Raw genomic sequence first — 15,734 nt, forward strand, 5'->3', positions numbered from 1 at the left:
AGTGTAAAATCATTCAGGTCTGTAGATAAAATAACCAAGTATTAGAGAGGGGTGGGAAAATATAGAACAAGAGTCATAAAGAGAGAGGAGAATTGGAAAAAACAAGAAGTAGCAAAACGCAGAGGAATAAGTACAAATAGACAAAGCAGATGAGAAAAAATGAACATYGAAGGGCAGGTCGGGATTTTGTGTGTCTACACCAAGTATATGATCAAGGTAATGATTTTAAAAAATGACTGCAATAAATTAGCCTTTTTATGTCAGAGCTAAGGTGACCAAATGATTGATCCATTTTCAAAACAAAGATTACACAGCAGCTTCCWCAGGTTTACGAGATTGCCCAAAAAGCTGGCAACACTTAGAGGATATATCTCAGTGACAACTGACTCAAGGTAACATCCTGAARCAACAATTTAGGAGGCTAAGTTCAGAAAAAAAACATTTCTTAGCATGCAAGTCTCGTGGATTTATCAGTTGTAACAAGCTTAGACTCAAAATAAGCACTAAGGTTGTGGTTATGTTTTGTGAGGTGAATCATAGCTTTTGGGTACAAAATGCCTGATCAAAAAGCCCACCATCACTGAGCCAAAAAGCTCCCGTTGCCCACCAGGGGAGGGACACTTACGTCACTCCTGTCAGGCCATTTTTGCAGTTGCAGATGAAAGCATTGCCGATGGGGTCGCATGAGCCTCCGTTCCGGCAAGGATTTGGGAAGCAGGCTGTGATCTCTGACTCACAATTCCTTCCTGTAAACTGGGAGAGGCAATTGCAATGGTACCCTGGGAGGTGAGTGACAGAGAGAGGTAAGTTAGAATCCTACCACTGAGTCTGTCCAAAAGCAAGAGGACCCATCTGGCTGCTTCACACACACACAATTGTTCTGTGGGCACAAGGGGATGTTTACACTCATTCTGGTCTGTCTGTGAGGTCCACACTAAGACAAGAGTTTGTTTTTCTGAGATGTCTGAACAATGAGAGMTCTTGTCTGCAACCTGGGACCAGAGAATTGCTGCAGCCCAGACCATCCTAATTCTCATGTTTATTCTCAGGTAAGAATAAACATCATCCACGAACACCTTTTGTAACAAGAAATATTCTAGCCCAAGGATGCATTTCCCAACATTTTTGAAAATGTTTGCTAATAGCAGCAGTCTACTCTCCTGTTGGGTCTTCACCAACGCACAAATGCATTAGCTGAGAGCTTTTCTACCTCTGCCCTTACCAAGGATGACACAATGGGGGTGTGACAGTACTAAAACACCAGTTTTATAAAGTGCATCATCAAGACAGAAGTTATAAATTTCAAAATACCAGCTGACTGAGCAGTATCAGCCCTAATCAGAGCTGATTATGTGTGTGCTATCACATTCTGATTAATCACTGACTACAATACATCAGACATAACAACACTTAAGTAGAGGGGTACCCCGTCGGGGATCATAGTCCCATTTCTAAGTTTTTTGCCAACACAGGAGCAACATCAAAATAAAATAAAATTTTAAAAAGGGTTTTAAATGCATCAGTTCACCCTGCCAAGTTTTTAATGAAAAATGTCTCTTTTTTTCTCCTCTCCTTGTGATTTCATATGGCATAATGCCATTAAATAAAAGTTTTATTTAAGGTCACAAAGAAATGCAGTGAGGCAGTGCACCTCTTGATCTTGTGAACTGGATATGGAAATGTGAATGCTTTTTCACTTGAAAAGAACATGGAACACGTAGGCTGTGAAAGCCACAGGATGGCTGAGACAGTCCCTGGAAAGGAAAGACTCCTAAGTTAGAATTGTTGAACCAGCAAAATTTTCCTGGATATCTGTAAAAAAATTTTGGCTGATCTTTAAAAAAAAAACTCCTTACACAATCCAAATGTCCTAAACAGATGTGTAGGCAAGGTTCAAGCTCCACTTTATAGGGTTCACATACTTACTGAATATAGCATATTAAGCAACTGAAACAAGGAACTTTCCTGCCATTAAAACAGCTGCAGTTAGAGCTGAAATGGTTGAGTGCAACTCAATTCAGTGTCAAAGTTATTGGCAATCAAGCRATGTAGTGGAAATATCATCTCTCAGTGGTGAGACTTTCAAACATATTTTTAAGAACTTTCTGTATCTATACATCTRGAAAAAAACCCCAAACACTTTTTTAAAAGTTACTTTCTGCAAACATGGCAGGAATTTCCAGCACAAGGAAGAGAATATCATGGAAACAATATGGAAAAGCCCAGTGGAAGCATAAGGGAGAAGCAATTCTGCATTAAGACTCCCACATCCTTTATGCCCTATGCGGTTCAGTTCGCCTTGTTCAGTTACTCTGATTGAATTCTTTCATGGGGACAAGCTTTTGAGAATAAACTTGGAACCAGACTTGCTGGCATACTCAGTCAAGAGTCCAATACTATTTAATGGAAGATAAATGAAATAGATACTCAAATATCACACTGTTTCATTGTCCTACTACAAGAAGGGAGACAGACAGTGATCCTTCCAAGGTTACAGAGTTAAGAAGATAAATTATTCAACTTTTGGGCTTCCCAGAAAGCATATTTAGTCAGCATCASCAAGATGGGATTATATCTTTTTGTGTCTTAAAATTATCTCACTCAGACAATGTGAACAGCTTTCTGGACCTACAGAGATCTGGGTCTGAAGAATTACAAACCTGTGACTGTAGGTAGAATTCACAGCATGAATAAATAAGGCTGTTTCAGTGCTTCCTTTTTATGACTGAACAGTGACATCTATAGTTCAAAAATTTACAGTAATGTTTTATATGTTTTTTTACAGTCTCAATGAGTTTAAGTGAAAGGAAAATGTTCAATTCAAATATAAACCACTTTATTCATAACCAATTCTGTTGCCTTATATAACAGCAGAATATATATGTTATTCTATTTGTTACCTGATATTTTATAAACCTCCATAACTCCAAAGTGATGTTAAAAGCCAAGCGTCTGCTGTTTTTTAACCAAGTTCTTAGRTGCCAATCATTTGTAAGACAAAGTCTTTGAACCACTTTCTTGTCATGTCTGGTGTTTGTTTCAACTGACTAAGTTCTAGGGTCTCATTCTGTAACATATTCTGTTTACATTTATTCATCACGGAAACCTTGAGAAGTATTGGTTTGATCAAAAAAAACCAAACCCAAACACTTCTAGCACCARCTATAAAAGCAACATGGATTTATGAGCTTTGTATTAAGAGGAGATGAAACTGAATGCACCAGATGGGTCAGAGCCCRGTCCAGAAGTGTAGGAACAGGACCAAAATGAAAAGGGTGCTTCTGAAAGCTGACATTTTTCACTGAGTTTGATTTAATGATGGTGGAACACAATCAGATACTGGAAGACTAAATATTCACCACAGATTCTAAGTCTAAGGATTAAAGGTAGAAATAAATCAGGCACTAAAACAAGACAGTATTGAATTACCATATTAATCATTGGTGTTTCCTTGGGTTGGACTCGCTGCCCTGCACCTGCCAAGTCCGAGCCACTGGCAAAAGACACAGAACTTTTCTGTGACACACATGCTCAGAGCTGCAGAGCATTCACCCAGGAGGTCTCCAACRCTGCAAAGCATATGTCAAAATTCACGGAGTAGGGAAGGGAAGAGCTGATATGATGGCTCAGCAGACAGCATACAGTTCAGCCAGAAGACTGCCAGACCTTTAATCCTTCTCCAAACCTCTCAGCAGAGGCTGTAATTTTGCCCACTACTGCACATTTTAGCCACATGGCTGTGGACAAAGTTCAATTGTAAAGGAAACCCTTTTGGTCAGGAGTGCATCTTGGATCTAACAAAGGATTTTTATTATAAATTTAAYATCCTGATAATGCACCATGCATTTCTGCCCTCCTGTTTAGAACAACAAGCAAACTTCTCACATTCAAAGACAAGAAAAGGCTCAGTGCCCTATMGTCTCAGCAGATGAAAAAACTCTTTTAAGCAATGCAGGCCTTGATTCTGTACACAATGAAAGAACTGAAGTCTTGGAAATTTAACAGCATTTAAAATCATACAGTCCATCTGAGYTTTCTCCATGAGAGATGAATATTTTATTTTGCACATTGATGCTGGAAAACGTTGACCTGCATTCTCCAAGGCAGCAAAAGAGACATTGCCCCTCTACAGTGGGAACCGAAGTACAGCGAGAAATGATCATCAGAAGATTCACATCAAAGGTGTGAACGCCCTAAAACATTATGYAGACTTAGGTCTGCACATTGTCTTGGGCTTACTGGCTGTTTTATAAGGCTTCTCTCATGCTCCTCCACTAATCTTGARTATTGAGTAAACTACATAGGTAAATCCTACCTTGTCACTGTGACTCAAACAGCTTCTCTTACTGCTCTCTTAGCATGTCCCTATAGAAAGGAAAAGGTCTTTTTCATCCCAGACCTTGCTGAAGAGCAACATGCAGTAAGTCAGGACACCACACAGGCTCCCTGCCCATACCTATGCTTGCTTGGCTCTTCAGAGGCAGTGGCAAAAGGCAGGCACGGTGCCATCAGCAGATGGGGTGTTGTTATGTAGCAAACATCTCTGTTGGTAGCATTCCCAGCCTGAGCATCTGAATGTCTGTCTATCCTAAGGTTTACTTGGCTTTATTAAAGAGGATGCTCCGAACTGCTGCCAATTTTTTTTTTTTTKAACATGTGTATGCTCCTGTTTCCATCTATCCCATGCAAGAGAGGCTGGTTTTTATCTGCTAACACGCTTTGGCTTTTCCATTTGTCTCTCTGCAGTTTCTCTCCCTGCTGTGGAGCTAGACCTGACAAATTCGATGTCCAGAAACAGCCTTGCCCTTGGCATTGTTCACACAGCATTACAGGGCAAGTTACCTGATAAGAACTATTGAAGGTGAAGAGGACCTCTCCCAGGATTTGTATTTTGGTACAGCTGTAGTCAAACCAGGATGCTGTCAAGAAGTGTGTGTTCTCCAGCCATACACAATCCTGCCACTCCAGATTTAACTTATCTGCCTTCAAACAGATGAYTGCCTCTTGCCACTTGTTGGTATGAAAATGAACCACCGTCAACCAGWGCTTTCTATGAGAGGATTGGCATGTATGTGCTTTTGAAGTGGGAATTTAAGAGCTGATGCCTATATTCATAGYTAGAAAAAAGACTAAACACCCCCAAATTTTCCAAAAAGCTTTTTAAAATTAATTGAGGTGCATTTGGTGTACTCACATCACAGTATGCTGGGTTGTTTGTGTGGGTGAAAAAGCAAGATCAAGAACATTAGTAAGACCAGGTCAGTTCTGTGGTATTATTACATTCATTTTCCCCTGATTTCTTTCTTATGAACTACCTGATCCTCCAAACCAGCCGTGAGTCAATGCTGCCAAGAGCATTTAAAACATACATTAATCCTACCACCCAAGTGCCATGTTGCATTTTCTCCTCCCTCTGGATTTTAACTCTGTTAATGAAAAACAAATAAGAGAATAGAAGAAAAAGTCAAGAGTGGGGAAAGCAACGACCTTATGTCCTCACACTCTGCCCACAGTCCTTGACTGTAGATATTTCCACTCAAATGCTTCATGTTCAAACAAAATTGCCTACTCATATAAGCCATTTACTTTAATCAAGGCCAGATGTATATAGGACTGATCAAATTAAAAGGAAGTAACTATACTTATAATTGCAGGCTTTACAAGCATGAGGTTTCTCTCTGTGGTTGAAAACCTTGGTGCAATCTTTGTATGTGATTACAGTAAAGCTTTCTATTGCTGAGATTGCTCATGCTGTTACTCATGCAGATAAACATACATTTACTATTGGCAGCCCTGGAAGTGCCACACTATTATTAAGGTTGTGTGACATTTCCCATTTTAAGACCTCATATTCASCAGCTTACAGCTTAACCACACTTTAAACATTTGGTTGAATTTTCTTGGGAAATTTCAGTTCAAAGAGTCAAGCTGTTTCTGAAAGTCATGCTGTTTGTCACGTTTCAAAATGCTAACTTTCTTTAAAAATAGCTTTACTGGYCCATACTTGTGGATAGGGACTGAAAAGTCTGGAAGATTGTGGCCTATACTTYGGGCTGTGGTTTCCACTGTCTCCCATGAAAATTGTCCTGGGTATGTCTGTTTCTGCTACGAGTCCCCTGAGCTGTCAGACCTAGTGAGTGCTCATTCCCCTCTGCCAGCCCTGCTTGTGCACGCACTGGATCTCCCCACGGGGTCTCTGGACACACAGTCCCCCCTCTTTAGCCACTGCCATCACTGAGCATGCACTGCTGCCACAAGTGCGTGCAGAGGTTCATGTCATGGTCACTTTCTGCTGGCTCACAAACCCGAGTTTGAAAGCAGAGAAGCTTTTCTGTACTCTTGGARCTCTCATCTGAGCTGTCTCCAACAGGGTGCAGTCTCCAAGAGGCTGAGATCCTCATTCTGCCATTTTCCATGTTCAGAGAGGTCAGTACGGGTCAGCTTAGCCCTGTGCTGGCCCTGCTTTGGACTAACACCTCTGTGGTCAGTCCTGAACTCAGTGCAGCCCAGGCACAGCCCTGCCCTGTGCCAAATGCCTCAAACTGGGAATATATCCATCCAAACCCCAACAGCAGTGACATGGGCACAATCCTAGGGCATTCAGAGCACTGCTTCAGCAATTCCCCAAACTGGGCCATAATAGGACCCCATTCTCATAAGCACAGGGTGAAGAAAAACAGGGTAGCAAACATTTTATCCCCTGGTAAAACAGGGCAGTAGGCATTTCCACTGAAAGGAAGATCTCACAACAGGAACACTGTTACAGAGATTTGTGTCATAGATGTTCAATTTATGCAAATTATATGTAAATCAGACAYGGCCCCTTTGACTTCTGGTATGTAGCCAGCAACTCTTTCATGTTGTAATGTTGTGCAATCTTTGCTTGACTGTTTTTTTCTTAAGTTAGCTATAAATCTCAGCTTTCTTTTTCTCTTCTAATTTTCTTGTAAAGCACAGTAGGGTGTCCATAAGGAAACGATGTTAACAGTATATGAAATCTGCCTTGTAAAATTTAAATTAGAGGATGTATTTGTTAAAACAAATCTTACACTYATGCCAAAAGCTCTCTGTTTAGGAAAAGGAACATTATTCTCCAAAAACTTAAAAAGAAGGATAATATCACAGAAAATATTAGTCAAGAGATCCTGATACTACTGAATGCCCTTTAATTGGGAAAAGGACTTTGTATGGTATATTTTTGCATTCTTCCCCTCACCAAAAAAGCTGCTGTTTTCGCTCTTAAGAAAATTATTAAAAAAAAGGAACAGTTTTTTTGTTTCTATTTTAAATGGAAGTCAACTGCTAACATCTATGTCAGCAAGTGCAATGGYTGATGGCTCTTAAATGCACATTGMAACTTGTGGCTCTGCTGAGGATTTSCAATGCTGTCAGACTCCTGTGCCCTTAGAATTTAATTACATGGCCTTTCTGCATATGGAGGACACTAACAACAGAATTGCTCTGCCTTGTGGAAGCAAAAATGCCCATGCCTTCTCCTTCTGGTCTGGGCTGTAGAGCCACCAACATCCAGTCAGGGCCCATTGCACTGGAATTATGGCTTTATAACAATCCTTTATTTACACACACTGCTGAGACAGTAAAAACAGCAAACAGATTTTTTGACGGCAGGCAGCCAAAACATCCCTGCAGGGCACATGCCCCTCGCCGAGGCAGGAACGCAGGCGAGTTAAATCAGTTCTGTGACTGCTTTCCAGCAGCGAATTCGTTGATGTGAAAATGGCAKTTGCCATTCCAGTAATAAGATGGGYCCAAACCTCTGTGCCACTTGTTTCTCCCCTACCCTGTGTCTCCCCTCAGTTTGAACTGGTGKGCAAATGGTGCTGGGAAAAAAAGAATGACTGTAAAGAGTTTTGTTAGAAAGGTTTCAGTTTACTTATCACCAGATTGCTGAGCAATGCTATAAATAGACTCCAACAAAATCAATAGAAGGAGCTGTTCATAGGATATGAGGTGAATGGTTAACCTCACTTTTTAAGTAGGGACTCTGAATCAAAGCCGTCATGCAAATRTTCCTGTACATACTGCTTCCTCCTCACACCCCACAGCACATCCTGGATTGCCAGGGCTGTGCTTCATTCCTCCCATCTCTTTCCATCATCAGGGAAGCTGACAGCATCCCTGATGCATCATTTGCGACAGCATGGGAGAAGAGGTGACAGAATCAGAGCCAAAGATCAAAGAGCCCAGCATGGACAGATCCACATTGTCAGGTTTTGCTTTATAAAGGTGGGGCCATCCAGCTGAGAAACTTGTGGCAGTTTGGCTCAGATCTCACCACATGTCAGTCTTGAACTGACTTCAAGTTTAGGCCTAAAAAAATCTATGTGGTGGAGGGGACTCAGAAAGGAAATATGAGAGCCAGGCTTAAACTAATGAAAAACAGAAATAATAACTATGGGTGCAAGTGAGCTGCATGGACACACTAAAGCAGAAAGCCCCTCGGACAGCAGTTAAATGCTCCACAAAACAAGAGTTTAGCTGGAACTTCCCTAGGGAACCATRACCAAAAACCACTGACAGTAAGTGGATGGAAAGCTCTGAACTTGCAGAAAACCTCTCTATTGAGCAACCTCATTTTCAGAGGAAGTTTTACTCTGCTGAAAAAGGTGGGCAATGCTGCATGATTATACAGTATGGAGAATTGGAAGGGAAAYTCCCATGCTGCAGAGAGAGAACTGCCCAAGAGGGAATGCTCTACAATGTGCCATTTGCTTTTCTCCTGCTAACATGCTGGCTGTTCTGGKAACTCGTGCACTGCAGTGAGTCACTGGTATCAAATCACACAAACCACCACATAACCACTGGAAAGGAAACTCCAACACAAGCACAGTTTAAATCAATATCCTGTAAAGTTTGGATAATATTACTTAGASCCTAGAGCAGTCAGGCCTCCGAGGAAGCTGTAAAATACAGTTCAGGGGGGGTTYATAATGGACCCAACTTGTTTGTTCCATGCAGACATATAATCAAATTACTCACTCACGAAAGGACTAAGGTGTTTGTGGACAGCTCAGTAATTATTTGTGACAGCTTTGGAAACAGAGTAAGGCAACACTGCTGTTGTATCTGTGATGGACGTTTGAAATCACCATCTTTGTGTACAGCCCTCAATGCTGTAAGGATGCCGTAAATGGATCCTGAAAAATCCAGCCGAACATTACAGTAATTGTAATTCTATTGGTTTCTATAGAAATAGGATTATCCTAACAGCCAATAAATCAATTTCCTCCTGGAACACTAATGCAATAAGAAGGGGCACCATTTCACCGTTATTTATAGAGCAAACAGCTTTTGCACAATTTGCAATACCTATCAGAGTTTTATAGAGTTCATGAGATTTTTTCAAGCATGTTGCTGCATAAAACCATCTCTGGCAATAAATTACAGAAGAAAACGGGGAGGGGGAGACCCATAAAGWAATGAAAACATTTACCACCAGATGGCACAGCAGTACAGGTGCCGCCGTTCTGGCAGGGATGTCTCTCGCAGGCGTCGGGATAAAGGACGCAGCCAAGCTTCAATTCCGTCAGTCCAACCACTTCGGCGAAGCTGCTGCGCTTGTTCTGGAGCGGCAGCTCGTTGTTGTTTAGGACCACTGAGTCCAGGCAGCCCTGGAAGCCGCTCAGGACCTGGGTTGTCCTCTTGTCAGTCAGGCTGCGRACATTATCCACTTGGACTTGGGCGCCGAAGTAGACGGAGCTGTCTGTGCTGAGCGTCTGGAAGTAGAGGGGGGCTTTGCGGCGCTCCACGTAGCTGTCGTCCAGGGACAAGCTCGTGAAATTGCGGTTCAGCTCCAGGAAGACCGAATGCCAGCTTCCATCATTAACAGCCCTGCCAGAAATCCCCAGGATTCCGGGGCCACTTCCGCAATCCAACTGGAACCAGAGTTTGCCGTCGACAATCTGCAGGAGGAAAACAGAAATCAGACTGCTTTGGGTACTCAGCTGTCTCGTAATACGCCTTCAACAGAGAATCTGGAAGCACTGAGAACTTCTAGACAGTCTCTGCACGCTGTTAAAGCTGCTCTCCTACACGACACTAAAATAGCAAAAAGCTGTGCATTTATCATCAGCAAAAAAATATATGGTGGAAAATACCAGTCTACTTTGAATTTGCCCAAAGCCAATTACTGCAGGAAACCTGAAAATACAGAAAAACATATGGGTGCAGAACACAGGCAAAAACTGGGATAATTATATATTTTACTGAACAGGGTATGGACTCGAGGACCCTTATTGTGCTCTTGGCTGTGCTGTGGAACAGCTGTGGCTCTCTCAGCAAGTCTGAGASCTGGGATTCTGCTCCCAGTGGTTGATGTTGCCAAAAGGATGGAGAGGGCACAGGATCACATCTTACTGTTTGAGAGGCTCACGGCAAAGCCAATGGCCACGCTTTCAGCTGGTGATGTTAGGTACTCTGCTCATGCACACATCCTGTGCTTCTGTAACCTTTAGGAGCACCCACCAAGGTGTGGATTTGCTCCTAAATGTCWTAAGTTCAGTTTCTCCAATTACAACAGTAAGAGGCGGGTTGACCAAAAGCCAGTTATTTCCCAAAGATGCTACACAACCTGCTCTGTGTATACATCAGATGGGTCTGACCTCTCTTTCCTCTTATTTATCGTGGGCTTATGGCTTAAGAGAGTTTGTAGGGGATTTCTCACTCTCCCTCACATCCCTCTCCCATCCCAAGTCCTTATAAAGGGAAAATCTGTGCAACTCTGCTGGGGCAGGCAAAGTGCAGAGTGAGGGAATAGGTATGAACTGCTGATTTCCTGATTAGCAGTTTACCCAAAGATTTTAGTTTTCTCTAACAGATGGCAGAGAAGTTTAAAACGGCTGACAAGGTTGGAAGTAATTTCTTATGACACATTAATTGGATTCAAGTTCTCTGAAAGCTCTTGCAAGTATTTTACCTTTATGTCACGCTCTAGGAARTATTTATTTCTGCAAACCCCATCCCGAGACAGTTCTGTCCCATTATTTATCCCCCTGAAAAGTTCAGGTGCTGTGTAATTTTTCATCCTTCCAGACAGCTCACACTGTCGTCTCAGTGGTGTATCCATTACAGAGCCTGACTGCTCCCTCTAACCAGTACAGAGTAACCCCACAGAGCTTTGCTGGCCTGCTGAACTGGCATGATGAATGCAGATGTGAGGATTCTGCAGCATGTCTATCTGCCTTTGGCCATCTTTGGCCATTTCTGGCATGAATAGTCATGTAAGCTGGAGACATCCCTTGGCATGTGACTGTGTGCTCAAACTCTTCTCAACCAGGCTCCCTGATGTGACTTGAAGGCAAATGTGAAACTGTTCATCTACAGGAGTGGTGCTGTCATTTCATTATCAGCATTTTACGTTCTTGGAGGTTTACAAAACTACCTGGAGAAAACCTAAGGGTAAAATCTCRAGATCTGCAGATCTCTGGATTTCCTTCTCCTTTGCAAATCCTTGGTTTCTTGACTGCCTGAATCTGAACTGACCTCAAGCCAAGACACACTGGRCACTCAGGGTATGGACCACACCATTCCTGAGCTCAGCAATCGCTCGGCAGCGCAGACACGGAGGTGCTAAGCATGGGGCAAGCTCCCTATAGATGCCAGCTGCCTACTRATGCTGCATGGTGTGAGGGGATGCAGAGGAATGAATACACACGCAGGAGCCAAGGGAAGGAGCTGGAATTAGCCCCTGCTATGAACAACTGGCTGTTTTGAAGTCCCTGATCTGCAGGATGTAAACAGAGAAGAATTCAGATCTAGGACTGTAATACATGCTTAAGGGATGGATGTTGCTTGGCACTCCTACAGCTCAATCAAAAAAGGCTAATGGATGTATAGAATAATGAGTATGGATCATTTTTCATTAACAAACATTTTCTTACATGACTCAAAACTCAGCYGTAAACAGTTTCTGTAGATTGAAATTGGGTCTGTTAAAGCATATTCTCAGGAGGAATCTTGGTAAACAAGATGCCCTGATAAACACAGAGTTTTTTTCTCCAGAAATGGAGCAATAGTTTCTTTTYCCCCTGTGCAACTAAATATTCCACAAATCTTAAAGGTGCTGCTCAGAAAGWGTGGTCTGTCTCACCAGGAATACAAATCAAACAGAAAAACACATGCCAACATACAACACTTTGAAAAAGAGCCATCACTGGATAAGCAGCTAACTCGCTGCTTACTCAAAAGGCTTTTTCCTATGGAAACTCTTCTACTGATTGTGTATAATATACATATACCTCCCCTATGACTACTTATGCCCTGGAGGACCTGCTGCCTGCATGTCTATTACTCTTRCTCACAGAACATGTTTTTCCAATTATCTTTATAAATACAACACCACATTTGCACACCTGGGATAAATATTACACGATTTGTATACAGGAAACGATGACCTAAAAGATTTGCCATTAAAGTATGTTTTATACATCTTTCTCATCCACTTTTATTTCTTTTTGCCAGCAGATGATCTGACATACCTAGCAAATATATATTGTCTGAAGGGTTAAGTTTCCTTCCTGTTATTGAAGAAACATGAGTAACCTCTACCTAGAGGGAAAGATGGAAAGGATGGTCTTGTGCTTACAGTACTAACCTAAGACATGACAGATCTGCATGGGAATCCACACTCTGCAACATTCTTCCTCTGAGATCTCAAGCAAGCCATTAGTTTCAGGTCTCCATCATAGAGTAAGTAAGAGAGGTAACGTCATTTCCCTACCTCACACCACTGCTTTACGGATACATACATTAAAGACTCTGTGACACGCCCCGATACCCCCAACAATGGGACCATAAAAGTACTTTCATTAATCAGATTGTCACAGGCCTTGCTGTAGAGGGGCTGGGATGAAATATCTGTCCCCTGATGGACCTTGRGGAGGAGGAGGAGGAGGAGGAGGAGGAGGAAGAACAGGAAGAGCTGGCAAGGAGCAGATGCTGCAAAGGGCTCCACACTTGACTGCTTAGCAGCTAGACTGGCCAGGCAGGGAGGAGAAGGCTCCGCCACTTAACAAGTAAAATTGCTGTCCCCACTCYTAAGCACAGAGAATTCAACCATCATGCAGCACTTAATCCCTGGTGTTCCTGTGATTCCTTGTAACCACTGGGATGTCAGGGTGACTGCTTAGTGCTCAGAGGGGATTCTTTGATAATAGCTTGGAMCATGGTACCAAGAAAAGATGAACTTCAAGCTAACTCAGGGACACTCCAGCAAAAAGTATGGGCATCCAATGAACAGCCAGGCTCTTGTCCAGGCTCAGCAGTTATCCAGACAACAACCGCAGTGGGATGGCTGGTCTTGTTGAGAGCTGGTAGCACCAGGCTCAGTCCAGGATTGAATGTGTGGCATTGTTTTTTTTATCCATATATATGGAGCAACAGAGCAAAGCTTGAGTTATTCCATCTCACAGCAAAGACATACAAATTTTGCAACTCTTCACCAGYGCAGCCCATGGCACCAGCAGAGACCCTCTGAACCATGAAAGCAACTGAATCATCCTAGCTGGGCAGAAAACTCCCCCAAACCTTTCCCTTCCCAGAGCTTTCCAAGCTCAGAGTTTAGTTACAGTCTCAGTTATAACAACTACGACAAGGAGGTTAATGTACACTTAGGCACATTTGTCACAGGATTCCTCACCYGTAGAGAAGTAAAAAGAACAGAGAAGTGTCCAAAACCTGATGCAATCTGTTACTATTCAACGATTTCATTCAATGGGCAGAATGGAGCCAAACACATACTGTCAATTATATTAGAATATAAGCCTGGCTAAGGTGTTTGGCCAACATCCATATTTGTGTATCAACAYAGGTAATAAAATGATCAAATGGTTCTTCAGAGACCACCTCCAGCTCACACAGTCCATCTGCATGCAAACTCCATGGATACAGCATGCTGCTTCCTAATCTATCTGGGGAAATTATTTCGTTAGCCGAATTGCATTTCAGGTTCATTTGTGTAAAGTGGTGTATTTAATTAAAATATTACTCGTTTCAACTCCAGCCACAACTGGGATCATATCCCAGCTTCAGTCCTATCCAGCATAAGCCACGCAGAAGTAATGCATTAAAAAACCACGCRAAGTTTCACATTAACTGCCTGGACAGAAGAACATATGCTTGCCTTTTACCATTTAGCAGCTATATTTATGGCATGATGAGAAAGTCTTTCTTTACCTATTTTTAATCCTTAACATTTCACAAAACAAGATTAATCTCCATTATATTCCTTGTGAGAAAAAAAAAAAAAAAAGGATAAATGATGGAATTTTCTTCTGCAATGGCCTTGTAATGCTTTAAATGGTTAAATATTACTTTTCCCAGTTAGCTGCAACACAGGTAAAAAGGAAATGGTGGTACAGTTTTTGGGACATGCAATCTTTCCAAAGGAAAAAAAGCCTACGTTCACCTCATCTCATTTTACTCCAATTGTCTTAAAAGCAACAGCATGCAACAAAAAAAAATGGCCAACCTCTCAAAATCGATGGAGGAGTTCCTTTATTTGAAACAGCTGAATAAATAACACCCTTCTTTTATTATATCAATACAGTGTAGCTGGTAGGCTTTCAGCAAAGTAGTAGACAAGCAGTTTGCTCTGTGGAATTGATTATTCATCCAGGAAGGACACTGTGTTATGATTATGAAATATTTCCATCCCTGGAGTTATCACAAATGCATGAGCTCCCAAAATTAAGCTGGTCATTTAAACGCCGAAAAGCATATTGCAGCATTAATTTTTCAACAGGCTGCAAAGGCAGAGACTTGCTTCAAAACAATCAATGCCACTGCAAGCCCCAGCAGCAGAGGTGTTTTCTGCCTTGTMTTCCCATGGGCTCATACCTTGTGGGTCTAAGTTTCTTCTACTTCTGCCTTTATTTGAAGCTCAGTGATGGTGCTGTGCCTTCYGGTGCTAATCCAGCAGATACTTAASTACATGCTTAAAATKAAGGTATGTGAATAGTTCCAATTGCTTTCAAATACAGGAAGTTAAGCAAGTGATTAAGTGCTTTGCTGGAGTGATGCCAGATGCTCAAAAGAACATAGGATTTCATCCTTTAACCTCTATTTGGAAAGCTTCTCCTCATGTTTAATTTAATTGAAAGCAATGCTCAAATGATAACAACTTCACATTTATAGACSGCTAATTAATCTGCTTAATGGCCTCATTTCTGAGTGCCTCCCTACCTCACAACATATGTACCTGGTTAAAGGAGAAAAAGGAAGCCTTACCTCTGGTTTACAAATGAAAAAAAATGCTTCTTTAGAAAGTCCAAGTGTATCCTACTTGAAAACACCTGAGTCAGGAATCCCCAAAGTGCTGTCCATGAGTCAGCTGCCATCCCTGAAGAGACCTGATAGGGCTGAATCCCTTTAGCATGATGCCTTTTCTGCCACAGAGCACTTTTGTGAGACCTTAGCCTGATATTCCTAGGCTAAAAGACATTCACAAACTAAACTCTGACCAAATTCCTGATCTCTTAAGTGATACCATTCCTTAATGCAATGATGAATCCTGCCTTACTTAAAAGCAGAGAATGAGGCTTTGGGAAGAAAATTMCCTATGTGCTCCCCTGCTTAATGCATAGGAGAAAGCAGAAGCTTTGCATCCATACACAACCCTGGACYTCACTCATTGGATATGGGAGGTGGCAGCTGCCTCTGAAGCTCTCTACTTTCTTTCTTTATTTTTTAGACCTAGGAAGCAAAACACCTTGACA

At 42.0% G+C, this 15,734-nt stretch overlaps 1 protein-coding gene across 3 annotated transcripts in view; it reads right to left on the bottom strand.

The window, feature by feature from the left end:
- The window catches only part of FAT3 (FAT atypical cadherin 3), a 308,169-nt gene that overhangs the window by 18,905 nt on the left and 273,530 nt on the right, over nt 1-15,734 (bottom strand). For all 3 annotated transcript variants that reach the window (XM_057375897.1, XM_057375896.1, XM_057375894.1), the window contains exons 21-22: nt 9,455-9,923; nt 626-779 (exon numbers count right to left, since the gene is read on the bottom strand). In XM_057375897.1, the coding sequence (XP_057231880.1) occupies nt 626-779; nt 9,455-9,923 (623 nt within the window). The remainder of the gene's footprint in view (nt 1-625; nt 780-9,454; nt 9,924-15,734) is intronic.

The sequence above is a fragment of the Malurus melanocephalus genome, unplaced genomic scaffold (assembly GCF_030028575.1).
Source record: "Malurus melanocephalus ecotype Western Australia unplaced genomic scaffold, MMel_1.1 scaffold_262, whole genome shotgun sequence".
NCBI lineage: Eukaryota > Metazoa > Chordata > Aves > Passeriformes > Maluridae > Malurus > Malurus melanocephalus.